This window comes from Trachurus japonicus, chromosome 19 (genome assembly GCF_045865225.1).
Source record: "Trachurus japonicus isolate A0001 chromosome 19, Traja_1.0".
Classification (NCBI taxonomy): domain Eukaryota; kingdom Metazoa; phylum Chordata; class Actinopteri; order Carangiformes; family Carangidae; genus Trachurus; species Trachurus japonicus.
In genome coordinates this window covers 10,785,708-10,812,278 of record NC_140925.1, presented here as the reverse complement: position 1 = coordinate 10,812,278, position 26,571 = coordinate 10,785,708, and the positions used below count along the sequence as shown (strand labels likewise).

The following is a 26,571-nucleotide window of genomic DNA, read 5'->3' as shown; positions in this document are numbered from 1 at the left end:
TGGATTGTGTTTTTGATGAGCTCTGAGCAGCTTGTGGCTCGGCTCAGCCGTTCTAAAAATAGCTTGCACCGACAATTAAAGGTAACGAACCTACTCCTAAATCTATAGGGATTATGGCAATAGGCCAGTTTTCCAAAATGTTGAACTATCCCTTTGAGGCGTTAGGCTAAGCTAAGCTAACTAGCTACAGCTTCAGATCTAGGCTACTTTTTCCCATGGTTTTTAATGAACATTAAACATTTCTGCACATCTTCTTATCTCTGTTGTGATCAGTGCATCATCCACCATGTTGTGTACTGTTGAGGGTAAAAGCTTTTGAAACTTCAGCTCCCTCCACTTTACAGAACCGCTACTTTGTAATAAGCGGATGCTAATATGAAATGAATAAATTTTATTACTTTAATTAATGCAAATATCTCAATAGCTTACACACTTCCTGTGCATAATTACAGATGATAAAAGAACATTTGTCTATCCTGCAGCACAGGAGACAAACATCCTCTTCTCCCATCTCTCCGCTGATCACTTTAATGTCCAGCTCAGAAAAGTTTCTATTGAAAGCTTTTATCCTGCTATTACCGTGGCCTAGAATTGATAGGAGACAAATGAACAAGCCACAGACATACTATTCAATTACAGGGGCAAACACACACACTCTTAACACACCCAATCTTTCTGCTTCGCTGGCTTTTCTTACCGAGATTCTCTGGGAACAATGTTCCACCCGAATGCTCCCCAACAGTCTCCTCCTCCAGCTCTTTCCTTTTTTTCCCCGTTGTCTTTGTTTTCCCTGTGCTGCTGTTTCTTTTCTCTCTCTCTCTCTCTCATTCATCAGCACTTCCTTCACCTTACCGTCCTTGCTCATTGATGTTCGACCCCCCCTACAACAATTCAAACTGTGTCAGATCCATTCATGTGTGGAAGAAATGCAAGAATTTATAAGAAGTCTGAAGAACATGTATTTTCCTATAATACCCTCGAAGTGACGCTTTTACATTGATTGATTGCAGTTATTGTTTTCGAAAGTGCAGTTATTATTTCCTAATTTCACTCTTTCATTTGTTAATATTTCTAATTTTATGGTTTCATGTATTTGATTGCATTCTCCACATAATGCTGTTTACAGCGAGTCTTCCTGATTGCAGCTGATTTCACAGCTAAATGCATATACAGTGCCGCTGTGTTTGCTGTGTTTGCTTTGTGTGATGGAAAAAGCCCATAGGCTGAAAATCCATTATCTGTTGAGCTATCACAGCCACTCTGATTGCATTGGTGATTTTAACCAACTCCTATTGCCTCCTCCTCAAGGAAAATCAATCTTAAATGTGTCGCTCCTGATTTCCATGCTGTTTGCCCTACCTCAGCCTCTTCTTGTTTCTACTGAAGGGTTGTGTAATCCTTTTTGTAAAACAGTGATTCACCTCTGCTTAGCCTCTGTAACAGTCATGACATCCTTGTTTTTTTTTTTGTTTTTTTTTATTATTATTCCTCGTTTGCGTCACATAAACACAAAGATGCACTCACTGTGTCCCCTCTGGTTCTCCAGAAGGTCATTAACCTCAATCTGTCTCCACAGTGCTTGGAGCTTGGTGATTAGCATCACCTGATTGGCTGACCGTGGTCTGTGCTAATAAGACAGAATGTCCATACTTCATGTTGATCTGACAATAATGAAATAGAAAATGACAGTGGTGACTGATCATCTTTGGTGCTGGAGAGGGTGTTGATGGTGTTCTTCTGTTCTTCTTGGTTTCATCATTGTATTTGGCAATCAGCAGCACAATGAGACTCTTCAGCGGATCCCATCAAATATGTGTGCGAACTATAGCCAGAGCTGTATGAAGTGGGACAAGTGGATTCACGCAGCCACATTCCCCTCCAGCGGAAACAACAATGAAAGTCTGCTCCTCAGTGGAGGCTGGGGATGGGCTGGGGGAGGGGGAGGGTGGGTTGGCTTTGTTGACGGGGGTGTAGCATAAAAATCATGACCCCTGACTCCCCCGAGGGAAGGGTTTAGGCCTCGGGTTCAGAGAGGGTGTCAAGGAAACGAGGAGATAACACACCTCGCTGCACTCCAAAGATGTCCTGTAAGCAGTGGCCTGCGCAGAGAAGCAGATGCTTCAAAGAGATTCATGAGGGCTTTGCAGAACTATTGGAATAAACATTTCTCTTTGCCAAAAAGCCAAAGAGATAATCAAATGAGCACTACACTGCACAGAGCCCAGAGACCCTCAGTTTGTCATGGCAAAACGCTGAGGGCAACAAGGCAGCGCAGCATGACAGATTTAAAGGACCTTTTAGCGATGAAGTCGCTTCTTCCCGTCTTCGCTTTCCCTCTTCCTCTCATCCTTATCCCATGAGTCACTTTGCTTGGACTTAATGGCGTCCCAGCTGTGAACACGGCCAGGCCCAGCCGAGTGCACTCTGCTCAACAGATCCCTGGTCCCCGGGGCCTTCACCTGAGTGTCAGTGAAACGGGCAGCAGCAGCATGGAGGAAGGCAGTGAGTCGGACTGCTCCACTGATCCCTGGTGAGGGGGGTGGGGGTGTAGCCTGCATGGGCTCCTCTGGGCGCTGAGCAGCCCTCGTTCAACCCCCTTAAAGGTGCATGTCTGCTTTTGATCATCTGCAGGACTATGCTCATTAGGTCATCAGAGCATATCCTATATTACCCCCATACTCACATCCCTTCACCCTGTTATATATAGGATCCAGTTAAAGATTTTCAAAGAGCACTGCATGGTCACGCTCTTGCATATATGAACCTCATCTACCTCACTGTTGCTCATCAGCTCACACTCTTTGATCTAAAAGCTACATTTACTGTCTGTCCCTTAAAGATTGACGATTGAGCTTTTAAAGGGATACTTCACCCAAAATTGATAATTCACCAATTTTCTACTCACCGTCATGCCAAGGAAGGGTTTGGAAAACTTTCAGAGTAATCAAAATGCTTTTGGAGTTCCAGGGGGGGGTCCGGCTGCTGGCAACGGATAGTGCTCACTTTTGAATCATCCATCCATTTGATCTCTGTTTTTAGCCTTGTTGTAGCAGTAGCTCCCAGTGGCTCTGTTGATGTTTGTGCGCATGCGAGAGATTTGCTGCGAGATGTTCATTCATCATTGTAAACCATTGGGTGTATGAAGTAAACACAAAAGAACATCTCTCAGCAAATCTCGTGCATTCAAAAGTGAGCACTCTCTGCCACCATTATATGAAAATCCATTGTCAACCGGACCCCCCCTGGAACTCCAAATGCGTTTTGATGACTCCGAAAGTTCTCCAAACCCTTCCTTGGCATGACGGTGAGTAGAAAATTGGTGAATTGTCGATTTAGACACGTGTTTATGTACCCTATTTATTGTGTAGAACGTCTTTGGAGCTTGGATAAAAGATAAAACCTTCTGCTGAAGGAGTAGAAAGTCCCTGCTGCTCACCAGGCCTTGACATTTACGTTGGAATGTCCTTTTTTGTTTCTTTCACAAGCTGACCTGACAGCCGTTTAACCTCTATCATGTTAAAGGAACGTCACTGTCCACACTCTGATACATATACACATACACACACATACATTCTGTACATTGACGCACACTGCACACTGTGCCTGGAGACCCTCTCCACCTACACACAGCTGTCCGCCACCTGCTGTGGAGCAGCGGAAGACACTTCACATCGCTTAGCGTGCATTTAGCTGCGCTCCCAGCCTCTGGAATTCCACTGTTACACGACTTAGTCCTGCTTAGCAGATGTAGCGTAACAGATGGAGGCGCTTTCCATCCCTATATATTAATTATGGTCACTACTTGCATATTAAAAATTTATTTTTAATGGGCGCTCAGCATAAGGCACGAAACACTTTGCACTGCTGTGAATTTGCATCCGTCTTGACGTACAGCACATCCTCCATCCCCTCTGTGTCTTTTCATTGCGCTTCAGTAAAGCTATATATTTATATACATACACACACACCCACAGGTCAGAAAAACATGTCATTCCTTTTTCATGGATTCTCAACATTTGGATTTAATGCAAGAAATCGCTGCTTGGAGTCGTTCTCATGGTGTGCAGTTGAAGTTGTCAGACTGTGGAGCCTTAAATATGGATTTTTACATCTCACAATACCTGTCTTGCAGTAAGAAAGAAGAAGAAGAAGGACCCACAAAGTTGTTCTCGGACTTGCACGGATTCTTCTCAGTATTGATTTTTGCATCCTTGCAGTCTTGAGTGCATTCAGAGGTTTATTTTTTCTCAGCTTTTTCATATCGTCTCATTTCATGAATCGATAGATCTTTTCTGTTGTGGCCACTTATCTAAAAAATATAATCTTGAAACATGTCTGTGTGTTTGTTATATTTTCCAGAAGGATTTGTAACAAGCCATTAGAGCATCATTGTCCGATTATCCGACTGCCCCATCTGTGCCGACATCCCCCCCTTTGGCTTTCATCATACCTCTGATGGGACTTGGGGGAGTGTAAATGACTCACCCAATCCCCACTGGGTCATTCCCGCTCCAGGCTATTACTGCCTCATTATGCTTCTCCCTTTGTCCCTATAGGTGTTTGGGGTGTGAGTGTGTCTCTGTGTGCAGGCCTCTTCTTCTCTTTATGTCTTCCCCAATTTAAAAACATACAAGTGTCCTCTAGACGGCGAGGTATACAAAGGCGCACACCCAGCTCAATCTAATGCAGCAGCCCCTTCTCTGAGTAATCTTTGTATGCATTCAGTTGAGACCAGAGACTGCGGTTGAGACACGATGTCACAGAGGTGTAAATTCAGCTCTTTGGACACTTATGTGAAGGCTAGAATTGTTACTGCCAACGTTGTTGAATTGCAATGCACTCTTTTTAAAACGCTGCATTCAATATTCTGTCCAAACACACAAGGAACGACAATTGGTATCGACGTCGGTCGGGACACATCAACACTGCAGCTCTGCAAACCAAACTGCAGTCAACTGAATGAGCAATGAACACATAAGATCTGAATTTACATATACATTGAAATAAAAAGAGACTAAAAGAAAGTTACATTGGAATTAAATTACTTTATTTTTCAATATTTTTCCATCTGACTTCAATGTTAATTTATTCAGTAGGCCCACCAGTGCTGTAGCTCCCCTTCTCCCTTTGATTTCATATTAAACACTGTAGCTCCATCTTGACCAGATACAGCAGTAAGATGCAGCTAATCCAGTGATGCAACATCAAAACAGGGGTTGGAACATGTCCCTATTGTTTATATGCAAACACACACAGTGGCAACCACAGACGGATGAACATAAACTGGATGAAAACACAACATAAGCAACACAAAATTGGCATTTATTGCATGAAGTGCTTAAATAATAGGTTAATTGATCAACTGAAGTTCCAAATGTTCCACAGCACTACAGCCTCTCAGATAAAGTCTCAATGGGGGCATTCATTTGTTTTTATAAATGGTTAGCCAGTTAATAGGCAAAATGTATTAGTTAATAATTATAATAATCATTATTACAGTCGTGAGTGGATTGAACTGGATTAAACTTCATAAACTGGCAGCTTTCCATTTAAAGGGATAGTTCAACATTTTTGGCAAACTGACCCATTGGCATAATCGCTATAGTCATAGCAGTAGGTTAGTTACCTTTAATTGTTGGTGGGAGCAACTTTTAGAGCGGCAGAGCAGAGCCACGAGCTGCTCAGAGCTATGCTATGGAGGCTAATGGGATTTCTTGGTTTCCCTCACCAAACTCACGCTATGAGATAATAACAGAACGTTACGAGACAGAGTAGTTTTTGAGGTAAACACAGAGACTTATGAATGTGCAAAGTATTCGCATCGACAAATAAAGGCAACGAACCTACTCCTAAAACTATAGGTATTATGGCAATGGGCCAATTTGCCAAAATGTTGAACATTCCCTTTAAGCTCAGGCAGTACAGGGGCTTCCTGATTGTATCTGTGACAAATGGCTCAAAAGTTCCATTGAAAAATATTCCTCTCGTTTTAACTTTGCCGAGTTCACTTGTGTGTCATCCCTCAAATTAGTCTGTTTGCCGCTGTGTGTGGCGGAGCTCACGGCTGATTTCTCCTGTCACACACACTCGTGTTCATTTTTTTTTTTTTTTTTAGTACATTACAGAATGAGGTTCTTAGGTTCGCTCACTATTTTTGGGAAGAAGTCGTCGCATTATGCAACGTCCCCGCCGCGGGGCAAAGTCGTCTACAGTGGAGAAACTGGGCCGCACACTGAGTAATGAAGAGTGTGTGTTTGCGTGTGTGTGTGTGTGTGCGTAAGAGAGGTAGCTGTGTGGATGAGGTGGCTGTGCCTTTGTCTGCCCATTAAAGCCAAGTATGAGTGCACAAGCTTTTGTCTTCACCGGCACCACCTCCCCTCTTTTTTTCATCTATCTCCTTTAGTGCATCTCACCCACACCCTGCTCTCTCCATGTTTTCATTACCTACAATATTCCCTCCATCATCCTGTCAGTCTCTCTTTCTCTTCCTCTTGTTTTCTCCACCCACTCGGATCATGGGGATCGCCCCTCCGCTCAGCTACATCTTCCTTCCTTTCTTTCCTGTGCCACCGCCGGCAGCCTGGTGCTCACCCCACCTTCGCCTTTGAGAGGAAACAAAACAGAGAGAGTGAGGGAGAGAGAGACAGCGCAATTGGCCTGTTGAGTTAGGAATGAGTAAGTAAGGAGAAGGGTGTTAACATATTGAGTCTGCTTTTATGGGAAACTACTCAGAGCTCATTTAGGTAGCAGTGAAGTGGTCAGAGCTGCCAATTTGATTTCACCAAAGAGCGAATGTGTGCACACTGTGGTTGGTAAAAGATAAATGGTGTTTTTTAAACTTAATGGAAGGTTGGAGCACTTGGGAAGTGATGGTTGCACGATGGGTTTGTGGGTTGTGTGTCTTTTGTGCAATGTACAGTTCCTGAGTGTGTATGTGCTCTTCCTGTGAATGGATGCTACATAATTCAGAAGCCTTTTTTTTTCTTTTTTCCTTTGGACTCACTACAGAGAAGAAAAGGACAGTGGAGAGTTGGGAGTGAAAGACAGGAAGAAAGTGGAGAGTGTTGTTTTGGCCTTAACCGCTTTAAAAGCAGCTGTGGAGTAAATTTCAGCAGAGAAAAGTGTGTTTTTGAGTTTTTGAGCTCCAACTTAAGCTCCATACATTTTTTAAATTATATAATGGGCTTCAAGGGGTTTAGAGACCCAAGTAGTGTGAAACTCAATACTAAAAGATAACATAAAGCAAAGTTTAATCCTCTCATGGTCCATGTGAAGCTCCCTGCCAGGTTCCTCAGATGTCTAACCATTTTCCTCACTGCCCCCCCGCTGCCCCATCCCTCCACTCCTCCACTCCTCCGCCACATTCCCTCCTTTCTCTGCATCGCCTGGCTGCAGGAGAATCACAAGACGGAGGCATGGCAATTTAAGCAGCCCTGTCACATGCTGCTTAATTCAAATAGGCTGTGATAATTCGCCCTTTCACTCGTCCTCCCCTTCCCCGTCGTCGCAAGGGCACCGGCTAACCTGCGCGTTACCATGACGATAGGAACGGCTGGGTGGCCAAGTTTTTTTTTTTTTTTTGGGGAGGGGGGTTTAGTGTTTGTTCGTTCAGTGGGAGCCCCCCTGCCTTTCTCCTCCCCTCCCACCCTTCCCCCCTTCTTTGCTCATATCATCCACCTGCGCCCCACATCTCTATCTCATTTACTGCATTCACCTCAATTACACTCAGTTTATGCCAACTCTCATCACTGGAAAAAAAAAAAAAAAGAAACACCATCACACCCCCTCCTCCACCCCCCCACCCCGCCCTCAGATCTTCTCTCCTCCTCCGTCTCCCGGTGTCACCTCAGTGCACGCTCCCATTCATCTCTCTGTGAAAACTCCCATTAACACATTTACAGTCCAGTCTTTTAAAGCGCGGCGCCAGATTCCCATTAACTTCCGCACCTGTTTTATGGGACACCGGAGAATAAGAGAGAGAGAGCGGAGAGGTCAACGACTGGAGCTTCTGACTCTCAACCCCGCTCTTTGTTTCTTTTCTCTTTTTTTTTGCATTTGTTGGCAGATGTGTGGCCGGCTCCATGAGAGGCATGTACCCGTGAAATGGGACAAGACGGGGCAACTGCACCCCAACAGATGGAGCGAGCACAGTGGGAAAGATTGTTTTTTATGTTTTTTTGGGTGGGAATGGAGCAAATAGTAAAAACAAAGATGTAATGCAAAATAAATGAAGCCTCATAATGATGGCATCATGGTTTTATTATTAGCAAAGTTGACAGGACGAGGGTCGTTTCAGATCATGAAACCAGCTGTTTCGTGCAGGATTTTTCAATTTGCAGTCTACCTGGCTCTGTCCTAGCCATCGCTGACATAATCCTGCTGCTTCTTCCATTTCTGGATTTTAATCCCACCGCTTGACTTGCGGGACACATGACATCACAGCATGAGAACAGATGGCTCAGCACCAAAAAGATTTCAGACAAACTAAAAAGGAACAGCAAAGGGGGGAGAGAGAGAAAAAAAAAACAACACAGAAAGCTTGAATAAACCCATCTGCTCACAAATGGCTGCAGAATTCATTTCAGGCTGTTAGGACGCTCGTGTTGCTATTTTGGTTGCGACACTCCATCTCTCGCAGAAGGTGGGATGGGGAGGTGGTGGTGGTGGTGGCAGGGTGAGGGTGGGGGAGGCTAAAGGAGGAATGAGAGGGAGAGGAGCAGATGCAGAGATGTACTAGGAGGTGTCTGCTCTCCCGCTGGAGACTGGGGACGCTGGAAAGGAGGATAACAGGCTCCCAGAATGCATCTGGCCTTGTTTCTGGGGCTGGTGGTGCAGACACATTCATCAGTTTTCATGCGTCTCATTAAAACAGTCATCACACAGACTGGCATCGGTTTGGAAACAGTTTGTTTAGATTCACAGATCGTCGTCCTCTTGTTAATGATCCTACAAACAGGAAGACATGTTGTAGAGAAGAAAGGGATGTTCATAAAGACAGATATTTTGATATGGTCCAGTTACAATATCATCAAACATTGATCTGTTTACACATCCAGCAGACAGAGCAGCAATAATATGAGCATTATAGCCTTTATTTTGACTTCTGTCCATCTGGTTGATGTGAGCAGCATGATATTCATTCTTACTTCTGCTCTTTTTTGTTTGCCAACCGATTGATATCCGGCTCTTAAGCCATTAAATGTTTGACTTTATTCATTTGCTATCACTAACTAAGCTAGCTGCAGGTACAGTCAGTCAATTAAAACAGCTCTAAAACACACAAATACTTAAAAAGACTTTTATTATTGAATAATTAAAAAATTAAATTACACGTGAAGTGTCACTTTCTCCTCTTAATCTTTAACTCCTTTCACTGTATCACTTATTTCTTGTATTTTAATCCTCTCCACACATAGTAGTTCAATGTAACTGTACTTCAAACAAGTGCTGTTTAAACTAACTAGTTAAAATTCATTCTGCTTTTTGATTCTATTTCACTACATTTGAGAATTAGCTCCTCGTTCACCAACGCCCAGCAGTATCCATGATGTAGGTCTGTAGTCATTATTGCATGAGTTGCTCAGTAGTCTGTGGTTGGAGCGTGGCCATAATCTGACTGTATTACATCTCTATAATGATGTCACGTGTCCTCAGACAGACATATAAACAACACTTGCCAAATTACTTAGAACTGCCTCAGTAGGTGTCTTGAGGAGAAACATTTTGCCACGATGACACACACGTACACAGAAGATGGAAATAGTGCAGCTGCTGACAACATAACGCACTCAATCGAGCCATTTTACATAATGAGAACTTTTGTTTTGATGCACTGAAAAGGCCTTTTGCATGGAAGACATCACTGTAGGAAGAGCCCAGGTGTAAGCAGAGCACCCTGCATCACTGTCACCTCCATCATGAATACCTGTCATTAAAGGGATAGTTCACCCAAAATTCAAATTTCACTCATTATCTACTCACCCTCATGTTGACTAAGGGCTGGGAGAAGTTTCAGAGTCCTCCGTCCCTTCTCGGAGTTACGGGGGGCTCTGCGCAGCAGTATTTGTCCATATAATGGTTGTGAATGGATACCACTTTTCTTCGTCCAAAAAGACACACCAAAAAACATCCAAATACCTCCATACTGCTCATCTGTAATGTCCCTCTTGTATTGAAGCCCCGACATGAGAAATTGTTCCGCCGGTCAAGAACAGTGAACTGAGACACTGGGAGCTTCCGCTACAAACAAGCTTAAAATATAGACTTATTTAATTTTTTTCGGAACAATTTCTCATGTCGGGGCTTCAATACAAGAGGGACATTACAGACGAGCAGTATGGAGGTATTTGGATGTTTTTTGGTGTGTCTTTTTGAAAGAAGAAAAGTGAGCACCATTCACAACCATTATATGGACAAATACTGCTGCGCGGACCCCCACCCCCCCCCCGTAACTCCGAGAAGGCACGGACGACTCTGAAAATTCTCCCAGCCCTTAGTCGGCATGAGGGTGAGTAGATAATGAGTGAAATTTGAATTTTGGGTGAACTATCCCTTTAATGGTATTAGCAACACCTTTTCAAAGTCAAAATGAGCAAAAAATGGTATTGTTTGTTATAATCTCAGTTGATTTTACACTCCAGGTAAAATAGCTGGGTCATCCGACACCACATTGTGTTTCTGACTCAGCGGTATCATGTGTCTCCAGTCTCTCATCTTCCTGGGCTGCGTGGCGGCGGCGGGGCTCGGCCTCAACCTGCTCTGTCTGGCCATTTACCTGAGCTGTCTGTGCTGCTGCCGCAAGGACGAAGAGGAGGAGAGCAAGAAGCCCAACTCCTGCTGCGTCACCTGGTCTGCTGTCGCTGCCGGCCTCATCACATGGTGAGTGAATCAAGCTGTTATGACAAACTGCTGATTACAGTGTGCACACACATACACACATAGACACACTCTCTGTTGATGTCTGCCATTCTACAGTATGTGGTTTGCAATTTCTCTTTCATTTGGTATTCCTGATGGAGAGTGGTAAGTGGCAGGATGTTTTCAGTGCCCAGACTCTGTCTGTCTCTTCACATTTTGTTTTCCCACATGAGATCCATAACTTATTACTTCATCGTGTGTGTGTACTGTAGGCTTTTTGTGTATTTGTCCACTGTATGCCTGTAAATCTGCCTGTCTCCGTTTTCCCATTTGTATTCTCCAGGAGTTCAGGGTCCCTCTCTTTGGTCTACATGCCTGTCAGTCTGCCCCTCTTTTGAAATACCCCAAAGCTGCTTCTATATTCTGCAAATACCTCAGGTTCACACAGGCACAGTCACTGTTTTGTATGTCCTTCATTTTATGAGATCAGGTGTTGATCTGTCTCTTTCACCTGATGGTGACATCTCTCTGATAAACCTCATCCGCTCTATATTTTGAATAAAAACCAGACGTAAAATATTATATTTTATTATATTATATTTGTGCAGACAACACTCTCATTTTTAAACATTTGTCTGGACATGTTGTTTTTTCCAGCTCCCAAGGAAGCTGTAGCCTGTGTTTTCAGGCTGTATTGACACAATCAACTCATAATTATATGGCTCTGAGTTTACACTGGGAGTTAACAAAATATCCTCCTGGCGTTCTTTGCACCCAAATTCTGTGCCACGATTGTGGGAGATGCTTTTGCTGATGTGGGTGTGATGTGAACTGTCTCCTGAAAGTATGCAGTGTAATTGTGCGTTACCACAGACTGGTAAAGAAGTCTCTTCACCTTGATGCTTTGAATGTCTCCTAGACTATAGAGGATGCACCTGAATCATGTAAGCCTGTATTAGTGGAAAAAAACAACATTTATAAGAATTTATGAAATATTATAGGCATTGTAATCATTTGGAGAAAGCACAAAAGCTGTGAAAATGTCCATATACCGACCGTGTCGCTTACCTTCTCAGTCCTGATAAGAATATGACAGGAATATTATACAGGTCCTGACACAAAGTGCAGCTTAGAAATAATAATGGGTTTTTCATGCTTGTAAATAACATTTCCCCCCAGCTTAATGCTCGCCTGAGCCAGCATTCTATAAAGTTTATCAAGCGTAGCCTATTTATTTTTGGTTAAAAAAAAACTGTTTACATCGCTGAATGCATAATGCCACCTAATGCAATGATGGAAAGCAGGTTACAGGTTATTAATGGTGAGTAGAATTAATTTTTACATTAGTCCCATTAGCACAGATTTTGTGTTATGAGACGAAAAAATACTAATGTATAATGAATTTCAGGCTCAATTATCATGTCTTATGCAGGAAGAAATGGAATTTGTTTTATAAACCACTTAAATAATTTAAATGAGACTATTTTAGAGGAGAAGCCATTCCCTTGAAATTTTTTTTAGATGATATCTGACCCTGTGTTTTCTCTCGGATTTAAAAGTGGAGGAACAGTATTTTGGCTGCAGGCTGCTGGATCGCATCATCTCACTCTGTCTGTACTAAACTGAAATCTCCCCTCATGTGAAGTGAAATTATGTTTAGCTGCAATAAAGATTAATGATATCAGTATTATAGCCTGTAGCTTGTACATATACAGCCTTGATTTTCCCTTTTCTTTTCTTTTTTTCATATATCCAACTTGTCATTTTCTGTCTCAGACTTGCAAATCAGCCCTCTAAGCTGCTGCTGACAAACGGCAACATTAACTATTATAAACCTCAAATTATAGGGGGCAAAAATTCACTTACAGTCAGTAATAAAGTTCCTAAAGCACATCGACAGCTGCAACACAGTCAGCACTTACATCACTAGATAGAAGCTATTAAATCAGTCAGTGAGATATGCGCCATCCATAGAGGAGCTAATTCAATTTGCTACCAGAAGAGTGGTTACTTCTCTTTGCCATGTGACAGTCATGTTTATCAACCACTGAGTAATATTAGATTAAGCTTCAACCATTATTGTACATCATTCCAGACAAGGTTCATTTTTCAATGGAAACACATTGTAGTAACGTGGCAAAGTAAGAAAAAACATAATAAGTAAAAGCTGAGCACAGCTGAGTAAATCATGCATCTTGTCGTTATTTTTTTTCTCCTTCTTTGTCAGATTTTGCCGTCACTGTCTGTATCTGCTGAATGCAGATGGTAGAAAAAAGACCCACAGAGAAGCCTCAAGCCTCTGATTTAAAAAAGGGAACATTCAAGATGATGACGAACGTTGTGTATGTTGAATTACCTTGGAATCACTCCTTGGAAAAACAGCACTGAAGCACTAATCATAAAACACTTAGCTTGGTTCGCGCACATCCATTCAGCGGTTGCTAAATGGCAGCACTGTGTTAAAGTTATGTGTTGCTAAATCACAATTGGAATGGGGGAAAAAATCAAAAAAGGTGAAATTGTGGTGCAGTATATTCACCAGGTTTTAATGCATTTTGTGGCGACAGATTGGCTCAAGTTACTGCTGCAGCTTGAAGCTCCTGGAATTGATTGTCCGTGGCCAATGAGACCTTAAACCTATTTGAAAAATGATTCATAAACCACAGATCTGTATAAACGACTCCATCGCTAACGCGCAGCTCGCTTTTGCTTTCCCTCTGCAGATTTATACATACAGCAAACATGTTTCCTGTTCTCGTTGGTCTGAGGTTTCATTGGCACTCTTTTAATTACATCATTTCATTGTGTCCTGTTCCTCTGCAGTGGTTTCATGGCGCCCAGCTGTTACTTTTCAATGCACACGATCCCTATGGTAACAGTAGTGGATGGAAACACATTCATTTGCATTTTATTTCACCATGCAGATTTCTGGAAATTAGGTTAAAAAAAACTTTCATAAACATGCATGAAAACATATTTTGTAAATGCAGCAGGGTTCCCCCACCTCTCTCTCTTATTAAAAACATACGTAGCTCTGTGATTCTATAAGTGCAAAAAATGGGGCATTGTTCCTATGACAAGTATCAACACCGCTGTGCTGAGTCTCGCCTCAGCTTGTCGGTCTCCAGGCAACCTCCAAACAGAATCAGAGCCATCTGTCTGGTCTTGGCTGTCATGTCAGATACTGTAAAAAGAAAATACAGTGCGTCATGTTCGTTCATCTCAAAACTTTTCTTACCTCTCGTTCACAATCCCATTGAGGCGACATGTAACCTGGAGATACTGAAGCGTTTACGTGGCCGTACTTGATCGATTGTTAAGACTTGTGACATGAATGAGACGGAGTTTCCTGCGGGAAATCAACTCTCCTTCATCTGATTCCCAGCTGTGATTATGTCACTCTACTGGACATACCAGAGAATGGATGTGATTACCCAGCAGACTTTGCATTGGACATGGACTAAACATCTCATCAGTCCAGATCTTTTTAACCCTTTCTTTTCTCCTCGCTTCTATTCCTTTCCCTTCTTTTTATTTTTGCAACAACCCCTTCCCCTTCCCCACCCCCCTTCACTTCCTTAATGTTTCTGCCTATAGTCTTGCCATCCTGCCGTCTAATTATGTTTGACAGTGGCCGGAGCTGATCCGCCCTGATGTCCATCCTAATTAACAGCGGTGAAGCCAGAGCAGATGTCACTCTGCTGTGGTTGTGCAGCCCTGCCCACGGTGTTGCACATTAACTGTGTAATTATACTACCGTAACAGATCAGGCTGCTCATGTGGAAGACATCTGCACAGTCACAACGCAACTCGTTTGACTGTGTTATAACTGGTTTACAGTTTATCATATGACTGTGACAGTTGGATCCATTTCAATCATTGTGACAGTTTAGAAAATTACATCCACTCCTCTAGGTTTCTTGGAAGTCTTAATATCCTGGAAAAAAGTTAATGTTACTGTCCATCATCTAAACATTAACAGAGCTATGGTCAGTTACTCAGTTCATTTTAGTTCATTTTCTATTTGAAAAACTTTATTGATCCCCAGGGCCATTTGAAGCAAGCATTTCTGCAAACAGAAAACATCCCACTGTTAAGCATCTCAGTCATCCAGGACATTGTTGTCCAAGATGAGTTCAACTGAGGACAACTGGACCTAAAGTGTCAACAACAAAGTTCAGCTTTTTCAGCTCCTCTGGAAAGCAAACAAATGCATTTACATTCTTGAAATCAATCTAAAACTAGAATTACACAAACCACAAAGGTTGCATGCATGTTTCCTTCCTGACCATTTTTGTATATACATTTATTTTATTATAAGTGTATGAATTATCCTTGAGGTCACAGGGACCTTCACCTCTGATTGTTGTCTTGAGATATGTTGAGATATCACATTCAAAAGGCCAAAAACTGGATTTTGTGAGGTCACAGTGACTTTGACATTTTTCCTCCAAATTCAAATCATGTCATTGTTGAGTCCAAATAAATGTTTGTGCCTTCAAGATGGTGTTGAGATATAACATATACAAGAGGTCAAAACTGGGCTTTATGAGGTTAGCGTGACCTTGACAGTTGACCTTTGACAACTTAAATCTAATCAAGTGGGTCCTAATGAATGTTTGTGCCAAATTTCAAGGTATTCTTGTGTAAACAAGAATAGAAAGGATGGATAGCTCAAAAAGATAGCGCCTGGCTGTCAAAGGCACAGAGACTAAATGATGAACTGGTAGCTAGTGGCCAAACTGAGACTGTCCAATGATATCAGAACCACTAAGGCACATCGTATCTAAAAGTGCAGAAAGGGTACGGTTAGTCTATTCCATGACATTTATTATTTATTTATTGGTATCTGTTGCCAATCAGAAAGGAGAAATGGCTCACACAAGTAAAGGGGCAAAGATAAGCAGCTCTTTTTACATTATATCAGTGTTTCCACTACTTCAGAGGCAATAAAAATGTACCAGCAGTGGTGTTTTGAAGCCCTCGTTCACTTTTTTTTTTTTTTTTTTTTTTTGAGGTCATCTATTTTTAGTCACTGCAAATTTATAACTTTGTGTTTAAGTGCTTCTAAGGCCTTGAAATGGTTATTTTGGTCATTTTGTAGCTCTGAAAACAAGAGATACGCACATGAAAAATTCAGAGAGGAGCTATTTTCTGGTTCATATTATAGGCCCTCTCCATATTAAGAGGATTTTTGAGGTGGCCCTCGCTGAGACTTAAAGAGGGCAGGGTAAAGATATAAATTCATCTGTCTATATTTGTCATCTCACGCAAGTCATTGCTGCCATTTTTGAGGCAAAACCTCGAATATTCAAACATGTCCGAGTCTATTTAAAGTAGCCTGAGGCCTTTTTCTGCTGCAGGCTCAAGGTTCCTTTTTTAAAAATTCCCTTCACTGTCTTTTATCTACTTCGTCATTTATCAACATGACAGTTTGGACTTTTGCTCAGTGCATGCCAGCTCGAATCTATGATATTCTCTCTCTTTGAATTAGACCAAAGATATTTCAAGGAGCAGCACAAAGGGGAATGGGTGGACTGATGGAGTGAAGGAGGGATAGAAAAAGACAGATATTCTCTCTCTTTACACATGCCTCTCTGTCCTCCCAGTTCCCCTTTTTTTTCTTTTTCAAATTAGATTCTACTCTTAAAATATTTGCAAGAGTTCAAAGAAGTCGTTGTTTCTGCAGGCTACTTTTTTTTTTTTTAACCGATACTTTTCTGTGTTACTGTGGCGTTACAAGAGATCTGATCAGAGATAAAAGAGGAGATAAGTCCTGTGCTATATCTTCTTTTGTAGGTGAAGCTTTTTGGTGGAGAACTAAAAAAAGTATTTGCGTCATCATCAATGAGTTAGTATTTAATCTGGGCACATGGGGTAAAGGCAAGGTTATCTTTTTGTCTTACTATGCTTGTCCCATTGTGCTGCTTTCTGCTTTTGTGTCATCTTATTTGTTGGGAACCGTCCATCTCCATGTCTGTCTATATAAAGTATAGTTATAGTATACAGCTTGCTGCACTGTCAGACCGTCTCTTTTGGTCTGTCTTTATCTGTCACTTCCTGTCTCTCTACAAACTGATGATTTTATTCATGCTCTCTCTGCCTTTGCTGCATCTCCTCTTCCCTTTACTTCAAGACTCTCCCTCAGGGTTATGTAAAAAACCGGCGGAGTGGGAGGTTTACTTGCAGGGGCTCTGTTAATGAGGCTCTATTCATGTTGTGCTAATCAGGAAAATAGCCCCTGCTGCTTGGCCCCACCTGCACTCAACATTGACTGCCACACTAGCTCTGCCAGACTTTAGCAATTCTAGGCGAGTGTTGCCCGGAGCAACGCTGACCGTGGATTTATTGTCTTTCTTTTCTTTTCTCTTATCCGGAGAATCAGGGAGGATTCAAGGGGGGAAGCCATGAGGTTAAGGAGAGTGCTCCAAGTCTCAATTATCCTGACTTGCTTACATTCCCTTTAGTACTGGCCTGACCTGCTCCTGGCCTTTATCTGGGGCACATTTTTATGATGGCACAGTGGTGGTTTATTCCAGATCTTTACAGAAGGAGGTACTTATGTAGTTGCTTGAGGAAGTATTGAATTATTATGGAGTAGCTTAATTAATTTAAATACAATTCACAATTTGAATAAGAAAAATATTTTTTTCCTGTTGAGTCAGCTATAACATGTAATACCATATGAGGCTGCTAGCAGGCAAGCACAGAAGTCCATGTTGCCAGCTTTGGGTACCGTCTGCGAGATTTTATCCATTAGGCCTAAAGAGGGTTGGGGGTGAGGTGAACGTCACTAAAACCCTCAAAGACCTGTTTAATGTAGGTTCAGAGAGCAATTTGAGAACCTACATGCGAACCTAAAGCATTTGCTTTTGGCGCAAGAAGTTGGTAACCTTGGAGAAGTCGCCATTAGCCTAACCTGATGGTGAAATTTGATAGCATTAATATGCTGGTAAAAATGTATAATTTAAATAAAGTATTGGGAAAAAACTATAGTTATAGCAAATGAATAGGGTTTAAGTAGATGAAAGTAAGGGATAAACAAAAAGTAGATAGACGCACAAATTAACTAAAAATTAATGATAAAGAGTGAATATTTAAGAACAGTGAATGGTTCAAATAGATATCTAAACGTAAGAGAAAATACTTTGTAAAGTTGGGAGCTATAGCCAGAGATAAAGTTGATATGGCTAAAGTAGCCTATAGGCTATGGCTAAAAGTCATACAAAAATGTTTAAATGTATAAGCGTTTAAGCTAAAAAAAAATTAAGTTGAGAGCTAGCTTAATTATACAGAGAAATAAAGAATACATGGCTAAAAGTAAGGTGTGTGTTTACAGTAGATATAATAGGTAGCTAAGTGCACCAGCAGTAGACATACCAGTTGTTTCAGATTGGTTAGGTTATAAACAATCATGTTTGAGTTAAAATAAGTACCTCCATAATGTTAGAGGGTGTTTATCATGTGGTTAAGGTTCTGTCACCTAACTTCCTCCTTTGCTCCCCTCATAATTACCACGGCGACCACTATAGCCTCACAATTAACTCAACCATCAGTCGTGATGGGCTGCTTCCGCTGATCATCTACAGACTCTTTCTTCCCAGGAGGACAGGCTCCAGTAATCTGCACTGATGTTTTATGGTTTATTAGATAAGTGAAGAGGCACCCATACTCATGAAACACTGTAGACTTAATGAGGTCATAAAATATCGATCTATAATAAATAATGGCGCCAAATAGCCATATATTATATCTGCTAAACTCTGGGGAGTAAAATGGGTACCAGTTAAGCACTATTCCTCTCTGTTTTAAATAAACAGGCATCGATTATCAGATAATGAGATGGCCGATAATGCATAAGGTATACAGCCAAAGTAATCCTATGCAACAGCTCTGCATTAATAAAGCACATTTGAGTCCAGCCAGCGTATTGATCCATTACTGGGGTCATTTTGCAGGCGAGGGGCTGTGCTGTGTTGTATATCGCATTGAAACACACTTGGTAATATTAGAAACACCTTTTTATATAATCTCACAACTCCAGAAAGTGCAGCCTCGCATCAGAACATTACATACTTTATAAAAGCAGGATTTACTACAGGGCTGTAGTATTTGATGGCAGTAGTTGAACCAGGTACACTAATAAAGTGGTGACTCTGGGAATAAAGAGTCTCCTCCTGCAGACATGTCAGCGTTACTAATGTACCACAGGCATCATCGTGTTTGCAGAAGATCACGTTGTGCCTTCAGGGTAATGTTGCTACATCAGGCCAATTTGTGGGGTTTATGTAGAGAAAGACTGTGTAGCTGTTTTCAAATCCGTTCATATGGCAGCACAATATGACAGCACTTTGGGGAGAACCGAAGCTCACAGAGACGACTTAAGAGTTTGCATTTCTGTCGCTGGTTATTTTGTTTGTGCTGAAGCTCCAGCTGAACAAATGAAATCTTTGCATGACTGAATCTGTGAAGAACTATTCCAAATTACACACATATCCCCCATACCCTGTCTTATATAATATCTGGTTCAAAGAGTGTTGTTTACCAAATTCAACAAAGAAAACCATGCTGTCCGTGCACTATGGATACAGTATATTTGTTTTCCCTGCTGTAGTAAACCGTTGTGTTTTGAGGTTTGCATAAACATGCCCATCAAAAAAAGTGAGTTTACAGCACACAGAATACAGTGCCAGACACTTATTTGTATGCACTTCTTTGAGGAATATTTTATCAATATTTAAAGTAAAAGAAGAAAGTAACTTGGAGTTGCTGCATGGTGGCATGAATGCTTTTTATGGAGGTATTGCAAGACGCTCCTTCATGAAAGAAACAAAGCTCTGCCTTTCCAATGCACTGTCAATCATGCTGTTTAACATATGTATTCACAGCTCTGCCTTCTGCCAGGGATTGTCTCCAATTGCCCCCGACTGTTTACCTCCCTGTTTTCATAAATGTCGGCTTGATGGGAAAATCGATGATACTGCTTTGAGATAAAGCCTAAATTTCAGGGAGGAAAAAAAAAGAAGGCATGAAATATTCATTAAATGTCGTGTAGGTGTTGTTTCCTGTTGTGCCACTCTTCTTGTAGGTGGTATATTTCCACCGCAGGATAGTGCAGGGTTTCAGAACAGAGACGCAAAATCACTTTGAGGTTGTTTCATGTTTTTAATTCAGCAAGGGTTTTAATAATGGCTTTAAGTCTGACGCACTTTGAATTCAGTGACAGAAAAGGACATCACCTTGGACGGAGAGGATTTACAAGCTGCTGTTGTACTCTGTTCTTCTCATTAATTTATCAAAGCCTCACCTGTCCCTCCATGCCTCTTGTCTCCGCAGCGTCGCAGTGGGTGTGGGTTTCTATGGCAACAGCGAGACCAACGACGGCGTGTACCAGTTGACCTACTCCCTGTACAATGTCAATCACACACTGGGCGGCGTGGACAGTCTGGTAGGTAACACATAAGGTGTCACGTCAAACACACACCTCATAAGGTTCCTGTATGTATGAATAAAGTCATGTGTTTTTTATTTTTTAGCGGTGAAAACAAACTGAAAGCGCTCAGCAGTTCACTTCGGGCGATTTCATAACACAAGTTCAGAGATGCGAGATGCATCCAGCTAGAAACAAACAGCTCGGAGTGAAGGCTCCAGAAATGTTGTATACACACCCATAGAAGCACACAAACCAACACACACGCACGCGCACAAGAAAGCCCGGAGGACTCCGTTTAGTATGCCTTTAAATGTATTTATGGTCTCTTTATGGCTTTTTACCACTACACACAAATTGACAGCCTCTCCACACAAAAACCCTTTCCTCCCAGACAGACAACTCTCACACACACACGCACACACACACTTTCCCTGTGACTGTGGCCTAGGCAGAAACAAAGGCTCGTCCTGTGTGTTTCTTGGGCTCACTTTAGCACAGTACATGTGCATGATCCTCTTCTATTTTTATCCATCTCACTTCCCATCTCAGAGACGCTCATCACACAGACGCCCAAATGGAGCTCTCTGTTGCACATTTCACACTAATGACAAGCCATGTTTCTTAATTTAGACAAGAGTCGAACTCAGATACGTTAAAACTGTTGGATTTTTTTTTTCTTTCTCCCACTGGCATTTTTGTAAAAGTTTTTGAGGTGATATGAAAGTTAATTACCTGTCAACATTATTAGAGAACGTACTTGGCAGCTTGGCTTGGCTGTCTGCAGTACTGCACAATCATCGGGGCTGTACACTTGAGACGTGAGACAAACTTGCATCACAATAGTGATAATTTGTGACTCAACTTTTTGGACTCAGGCCTCGAGGCCTTGAGCTTTCCTTTGAGACTTCACTCAACATTCACGATCAATGACGTAACAGTTATTGTGACTAGCTTGAGTCTTGTGTTCCAAGTTGCATAGAATGACTCAATACTTTACTTGGGACTTGTACAGACTGAGTTGAGATCAGCAATTTTTGACCTGACACTTGACTTGAGACATGAGTCTTGTGTCCACCGACTGACTTGAGACTTGTTTAGATTGACCAGAGCCTCATGATTGATTCGAGACTTGGACTCACCCAGAATGGCTGAAGACTTGAATTGTTTACTTGTATAGACTGATTTGAGACTTGATTTAAAGAGATAGTTCAACATTTTGGGAAATTGGCCCATTGCCATAATCCCTATAGTTTTAGGAGTAGGTTTGTTACCTTCAATTGTCGGTGCAAGCTATTTTTAGAATGGCGGAGCAGAGCCGCAAGCTGCTCAGAGCTACGCTACGGAGGCTAATGGGATTTCTTGGTTTCCCTCATCAAACTCATCAAATACACAATCCAACAACTCCAAAACGCTCTCGTGGACAAGTTGTGACCTGCACATTCACCACGCTATGAGATAATAATGGAACGTTACGAGACAGAGTTGTTCTTGAGGTAAATTCATGCAAAACTGCTGATTAGATTAGATTAGATTGCCTTTATTGTCATTGAAAAAAAGAATTCAACGAAATTCATGCACTTTCCCATTGAAGGCATTTTTTCGGCAAGCATTGCTTTGAAAACAACTCTGTTTCATTCTGTTATTATCTCATAGCGTGGTGAATGTGCAGGTCACAGCTCTTCCATGAGAGCGTTTTGAAGTTGTTGGATTGTGTATTTGATGACTATAGGGATTATGGCAATGAGCTAATTTGCCAAAATGTTAAACTATCCCTTTAAGACTTGTGTTGACAGACTTGGTACCAGTCCTACATTTTAGGAATCAAAACCATATTCATCTTTTTGTTTTAAATTGCAGAGGGGTGTTATTTATGATCACTAAGATGAAACACTGTATATGATGCATCATATCATAGTTTGATGAATGTAATGTGCGTTAAAATGAACTGTGTGTTGTTGCATCGTTGGTGTGTGACCAACAGCGATCCAGCCATGTGTGACCACGGTGGCATCAGGGCAGGCGGAGACCCTGGGTGACTTGCTGTCGAAGAGTCGGGATTAAGTCTCCATTTGCGTTAATGGAGATTAATGCGATGGTATGTGAGCCACTCAGTGCAGTGACTCAGTATGGCCTCGGAAATAAACACTGTGCTGAAAGGGTACGAAGCCCGCAGCGCATTCAGCACGGCTCGCTTCTGTGGCATTTTTCGGACTTCTTCCACTGATGAAGGATTTAATGGAAACTAGATCTGAGCTGTCTGGCAGCTGATTGTTGCACCTCATAAATGATTTACGCCAGAATCATGTCAGAACCGTATGACTACTGATGTTGGAAGATCAGTAGCGCTGCTGTAGACTGTCACTTGGGATTAGTTCTCACGTAATGCGCAAACACATCTCTTTTCTTTCTTTCTTTTTTTTATTTAGTTACTCCACTTCATCAGTACTCAGTCTCTCACATTAAACTTGTATCAACTTAACACCGAGGAGATATATCTTTGTCGTACTACAATGTACGAATTGATGTTCACTGATTACCCCCTATTAATCTTGTAAAGCTCTTGGCCATGTTCATTTACCAAAGTCCCACTGGCTGGAGGAGAGAAATCATTAGCATGTAGCTGATGTGAGAGCTTGTCGGTGTGTTCCTCTGCGATGTGTGAACACATAATTGGACATGGTGGCTTTTATTCTAGCATCTTATGCGTGTGAGCGTATTTGCTTGTGTGTGAGTGTATGAGTGCATGCATGTGTGTGTGTGTGCATGAGTGAGTTCACTGCAAGCAGCTAAAGACTGTTAAGGAGTCTACTTCTTCAGTCGGACAAAGGGCCCAGTGTACCACACACGGTTCCCAGTCTCCCCCCACCTAATCAACCATGAGCCCAGGAGACAAAGCCCTTTGATGGGGGAAGAACAGGCAGCAATGCTGGCTGTCTGATTGGCAGAGTGAGGATTGAAATTGGTATTGAAATCATTGACAATGACGGCTTCACTGCCCTCTGGCCCACACAAATGCCTTTTAGCCCGGCTCCAATTGGAGTTTAGAAGTGTTAGTCTCTAAAGATTCAATGTGTAAGAGAGGAGAGGAAGGAATTTAGACTCATTATTGGCAGAAGCTTTTTTCTCATCTTCTGTTCAAGACCTTGATTAGTTACGGTCTAGAATATATGCTTATGATGTGTATATGAACGCGCACACACACACATTCATTAGCTAGAGTGTAAATTAACAAAGCTCTTTGTGCATTTTCACTTTCAAACAGTGAAACATCAACAGGGCTGTTAAAATCTGGACTCCAGCCAGGCCTGCATACTTTATCGATGCAGTAATGGGACCGATGTGACACTGGAGGTGTTTAGCTGCACTAATAATAACTCTATTGTTTGGAGATGGGTGTTTTTTTGGCAGCCTGCAGTCATCAGGTGGACTGGGTCGACGTCGGAGCATTTGGCCGGAGCTCAAGCGCATTTTGGATGTTGGCTGGCTACATAATTACAAACATGAACATCTCTCCATTCATTCACATTGTAAGCTTTAATAAGCTATTCATAATGTGAGGGAACTAGGGATTAAAAAAAAAGAAAAGAGAAGAAGAATTCAAAAGATAATTGGAGTGGAGAATGATGCACCCTCCCATTACTCTTTGTGTACACGCCAGATATTTATCCTGCTAGTGTCTGGATAGACTCCACATGAACAGTCCCAGTTACTCAGGTGAGGTTCAAATGCCTGTGATGTGAGTCAGAATTTATAGACACTGCTCCGACGTGTGCGTACTCTCAAATTGACCTGTTTTTTTTTTTTTTGTCCTTTTGAAAAAATATCTCTAAGACGTCGGTCGCCCTCCTCAAAGAGCTCAAGTGGTTCGGGTCCTTCGGGTCTTGTTGTTGTATGAAAGAGGGCAGAACCGAGCGTGGAGCTGTGTTTACATTTTTGTTCGCAGTGGAATCAGCTTTGTAAGGTGTGTGTGTGTGTGTGTGTGTTATCCGTGTAGTTAAAACTCAAGCAGCCTCCGATGACCAGCTGTGTTCATACAGTCCCAGTATGTGGTGCCTCTGCTGCTGCTGCTGCTGCTGCTGCTGCTGCTCATGCATCATTACATGTTTAAGGAGTCGGTGCACGTTTGCACTAAGTGTAAACCTACATGTATGAATGCAGCTTGATGCGGCAGGGCCAGGCTGAAGACGAAGCCCCGACAGCTCCGGTCCTCACCTGTTCTTGATGAGCTTTCGGGAAGTGAACAAAAGAACTAGATTGCATATAGGAATATGTAGAAATGGCTCTGAAATGAGTTCCCTTCACAGAGTGGTGCAGCTCATTTGGGACGACACAAACCTCCAGAAAAGACCAGTACCATATTTTGTGCCGCCTCCCACCAAAGCCTCCCTGTTGCCTCGAACCAGACCAGGATAAGAGACAGAAAACTGATGGATGTTTTGGATGTGAGTCCTCTCATCATCAACTCAGAGCAGGCACAGCATCAGCATCATCACCACCATCATCATCATCTCTGCCTGCACAATTTGTGGTGTTTTAGGGGCAGTGAGGCGAGAAATGTGTAACATTCAAGGAGGAGGAGGCACAATCTTTCCCTCAGGTGGAAGGGACTATAAAACAGGAAGTCCCTGAGGTTGTTGTCCTCAGATATAAGACAAACAACCTTTTAAAATATCTCATCTCGGAGCCAATATCCTACATCATTAAACCATTGCACCAGTTGATGTTCCTTTGCTCCACGTTGAACTCCTGTATTCCGTGTTTCCTTATAGGACGTCGCCAAATCGCTGCACAGAATTCAGTCTTCCTCCTTCCTCCTTAGCATTCCTCCCTCGTCCTTGTTTTTATTATCCACTCAGACGGGCTCCTGGTATGAATAGCTGCTCCATTTTATTTCTTGCTTGTACTGGCTCGTTTCCTCGTCTGTGTTCAGAACTTCTGAGCTTGTTATTTGTCTCTGTCCTGATTTCTTTGTTGTTGCTGTCAATTGAACTTGTCAGCGCCGCGCTGTTTGTTGTCATTGTTATTTCTAATGTCATATTTCTCATTAACGTTAAAAGACCTCTGCGACTCCGCATCAAACGTCACTCACTATCTGACCTTTTACGGGACTCGTCCGACAGCTGCTATCCCTGGGCGCGAGTGTAAAATTCTCATTGAGGTCCAGATGCGTTTTTAATAGGTGTCCGGGCTAGGGGTGGGCAAAAATATCGATATGGCAATATATCGCGATACTTTATACCGCGATACGATATCGATATTCAATATTTAAATATCGATTTTATTTTATTTTTCAAAAAAAAAAAAAAAATTTCAATTTTTTTTTTTCAAATAATAAATCATGTTTCAGACGTAAATGCAGTACGACTTCCGCACCTCTGCTCCACGAGGTGTCACTGTACTGCTACCTCAGACAGTGTGTTGTACATGCAAATATGTTGTTGTAACTTGCACTTGTATAAAATGGCATGGATAATTTGAATTACATTGTTTTGACTCAGTTTGTCCCATGAATTATCACTATCGTCTGATGTACATACAACTCGGATTTTAAGATGCATAATGCCTTTTACATTTTTCAGTGAACTATGTAGAATATCGCAATATATCGCAATATCGTATCGTATCGTGACTCAAGTATCGTGATGCGTATCGTATCATGAGGTCCTTGGCAATACCCACCCCTAGTCCGGGCTCATGTGGTCCAATAGAGATATGACTAATGGATGACTTCCTGTGTCTCTAACCAGGCTGGATGGGCAGCCTTGTAAAAGCTGAAGGAAAAGCACTGAAGTCATCTCTGTAGCCGAAACCACTCTCTGTTAAAATCCCCCTCCTCCTCTCGTGAACTCTTATACTCTCCGAGGAGCCGAACTGCAGAGTTGTTAAGTTGTTTTGTTTTTTCTCTGCCATCACAATCCCACTTTTGGACAACACTCTGCGGGGCCACCAGGTTTTCTAAAAATCAGTTCGATGTTTCACGAACACCATAAACGTCTCATAGTCCCTCTGCAGGAAAACTCTCTGAGAGCTCTGTGGTCATCAAGTATCTGAAAGGGAGGGAGGGAAGAATATATTTTTAAAGAGATGTTCTGCCGAGCTTCGTTACCCAGCGGTGAAGATGGTCTCTATCTTTGTGGTGACTGAGCTGCAGAGGCACTTCAGACCCATGTTCCATTTCACGCTCCAGCTCCCACATTCAATTTTAATTGAAGGAAGTCCTTCCACTATCATGCAGAGACGGAGAGTTAGAGTAGGAAGAAAAGCATCTTAGCTTTTGTTTA

At 42.1% G+C, this 26,571-nt stretch overlaps 1 protein-coding gene across 2 annotated transcripts in view; it reads left to right on the top strand.

Moving 5' to 3' along the window:
* ttyh2 (tweety family member 2) overlaps positions 1–26,571 on the top strand; it is a 63,409-nt gene that overhangs the window by 5,524 nt on the left and 31,314 nt on the right. For both annotated transcript variants that reach the window (XM_085761770.1, XM_085761769.1), the window contains exons 2-3: positions 10,706–10,878; positions 20,194–20,305. In XM_085761770.1, the coding sequence (XP_085617896.1) occupies positions 10,706–10,878; positions 20,194–20,305 (285 nt within the window). The remainder of the gene's footprint in view (positions 1–10,705; positions 10,879–20,193; positions 20,306–26,571) is intronic.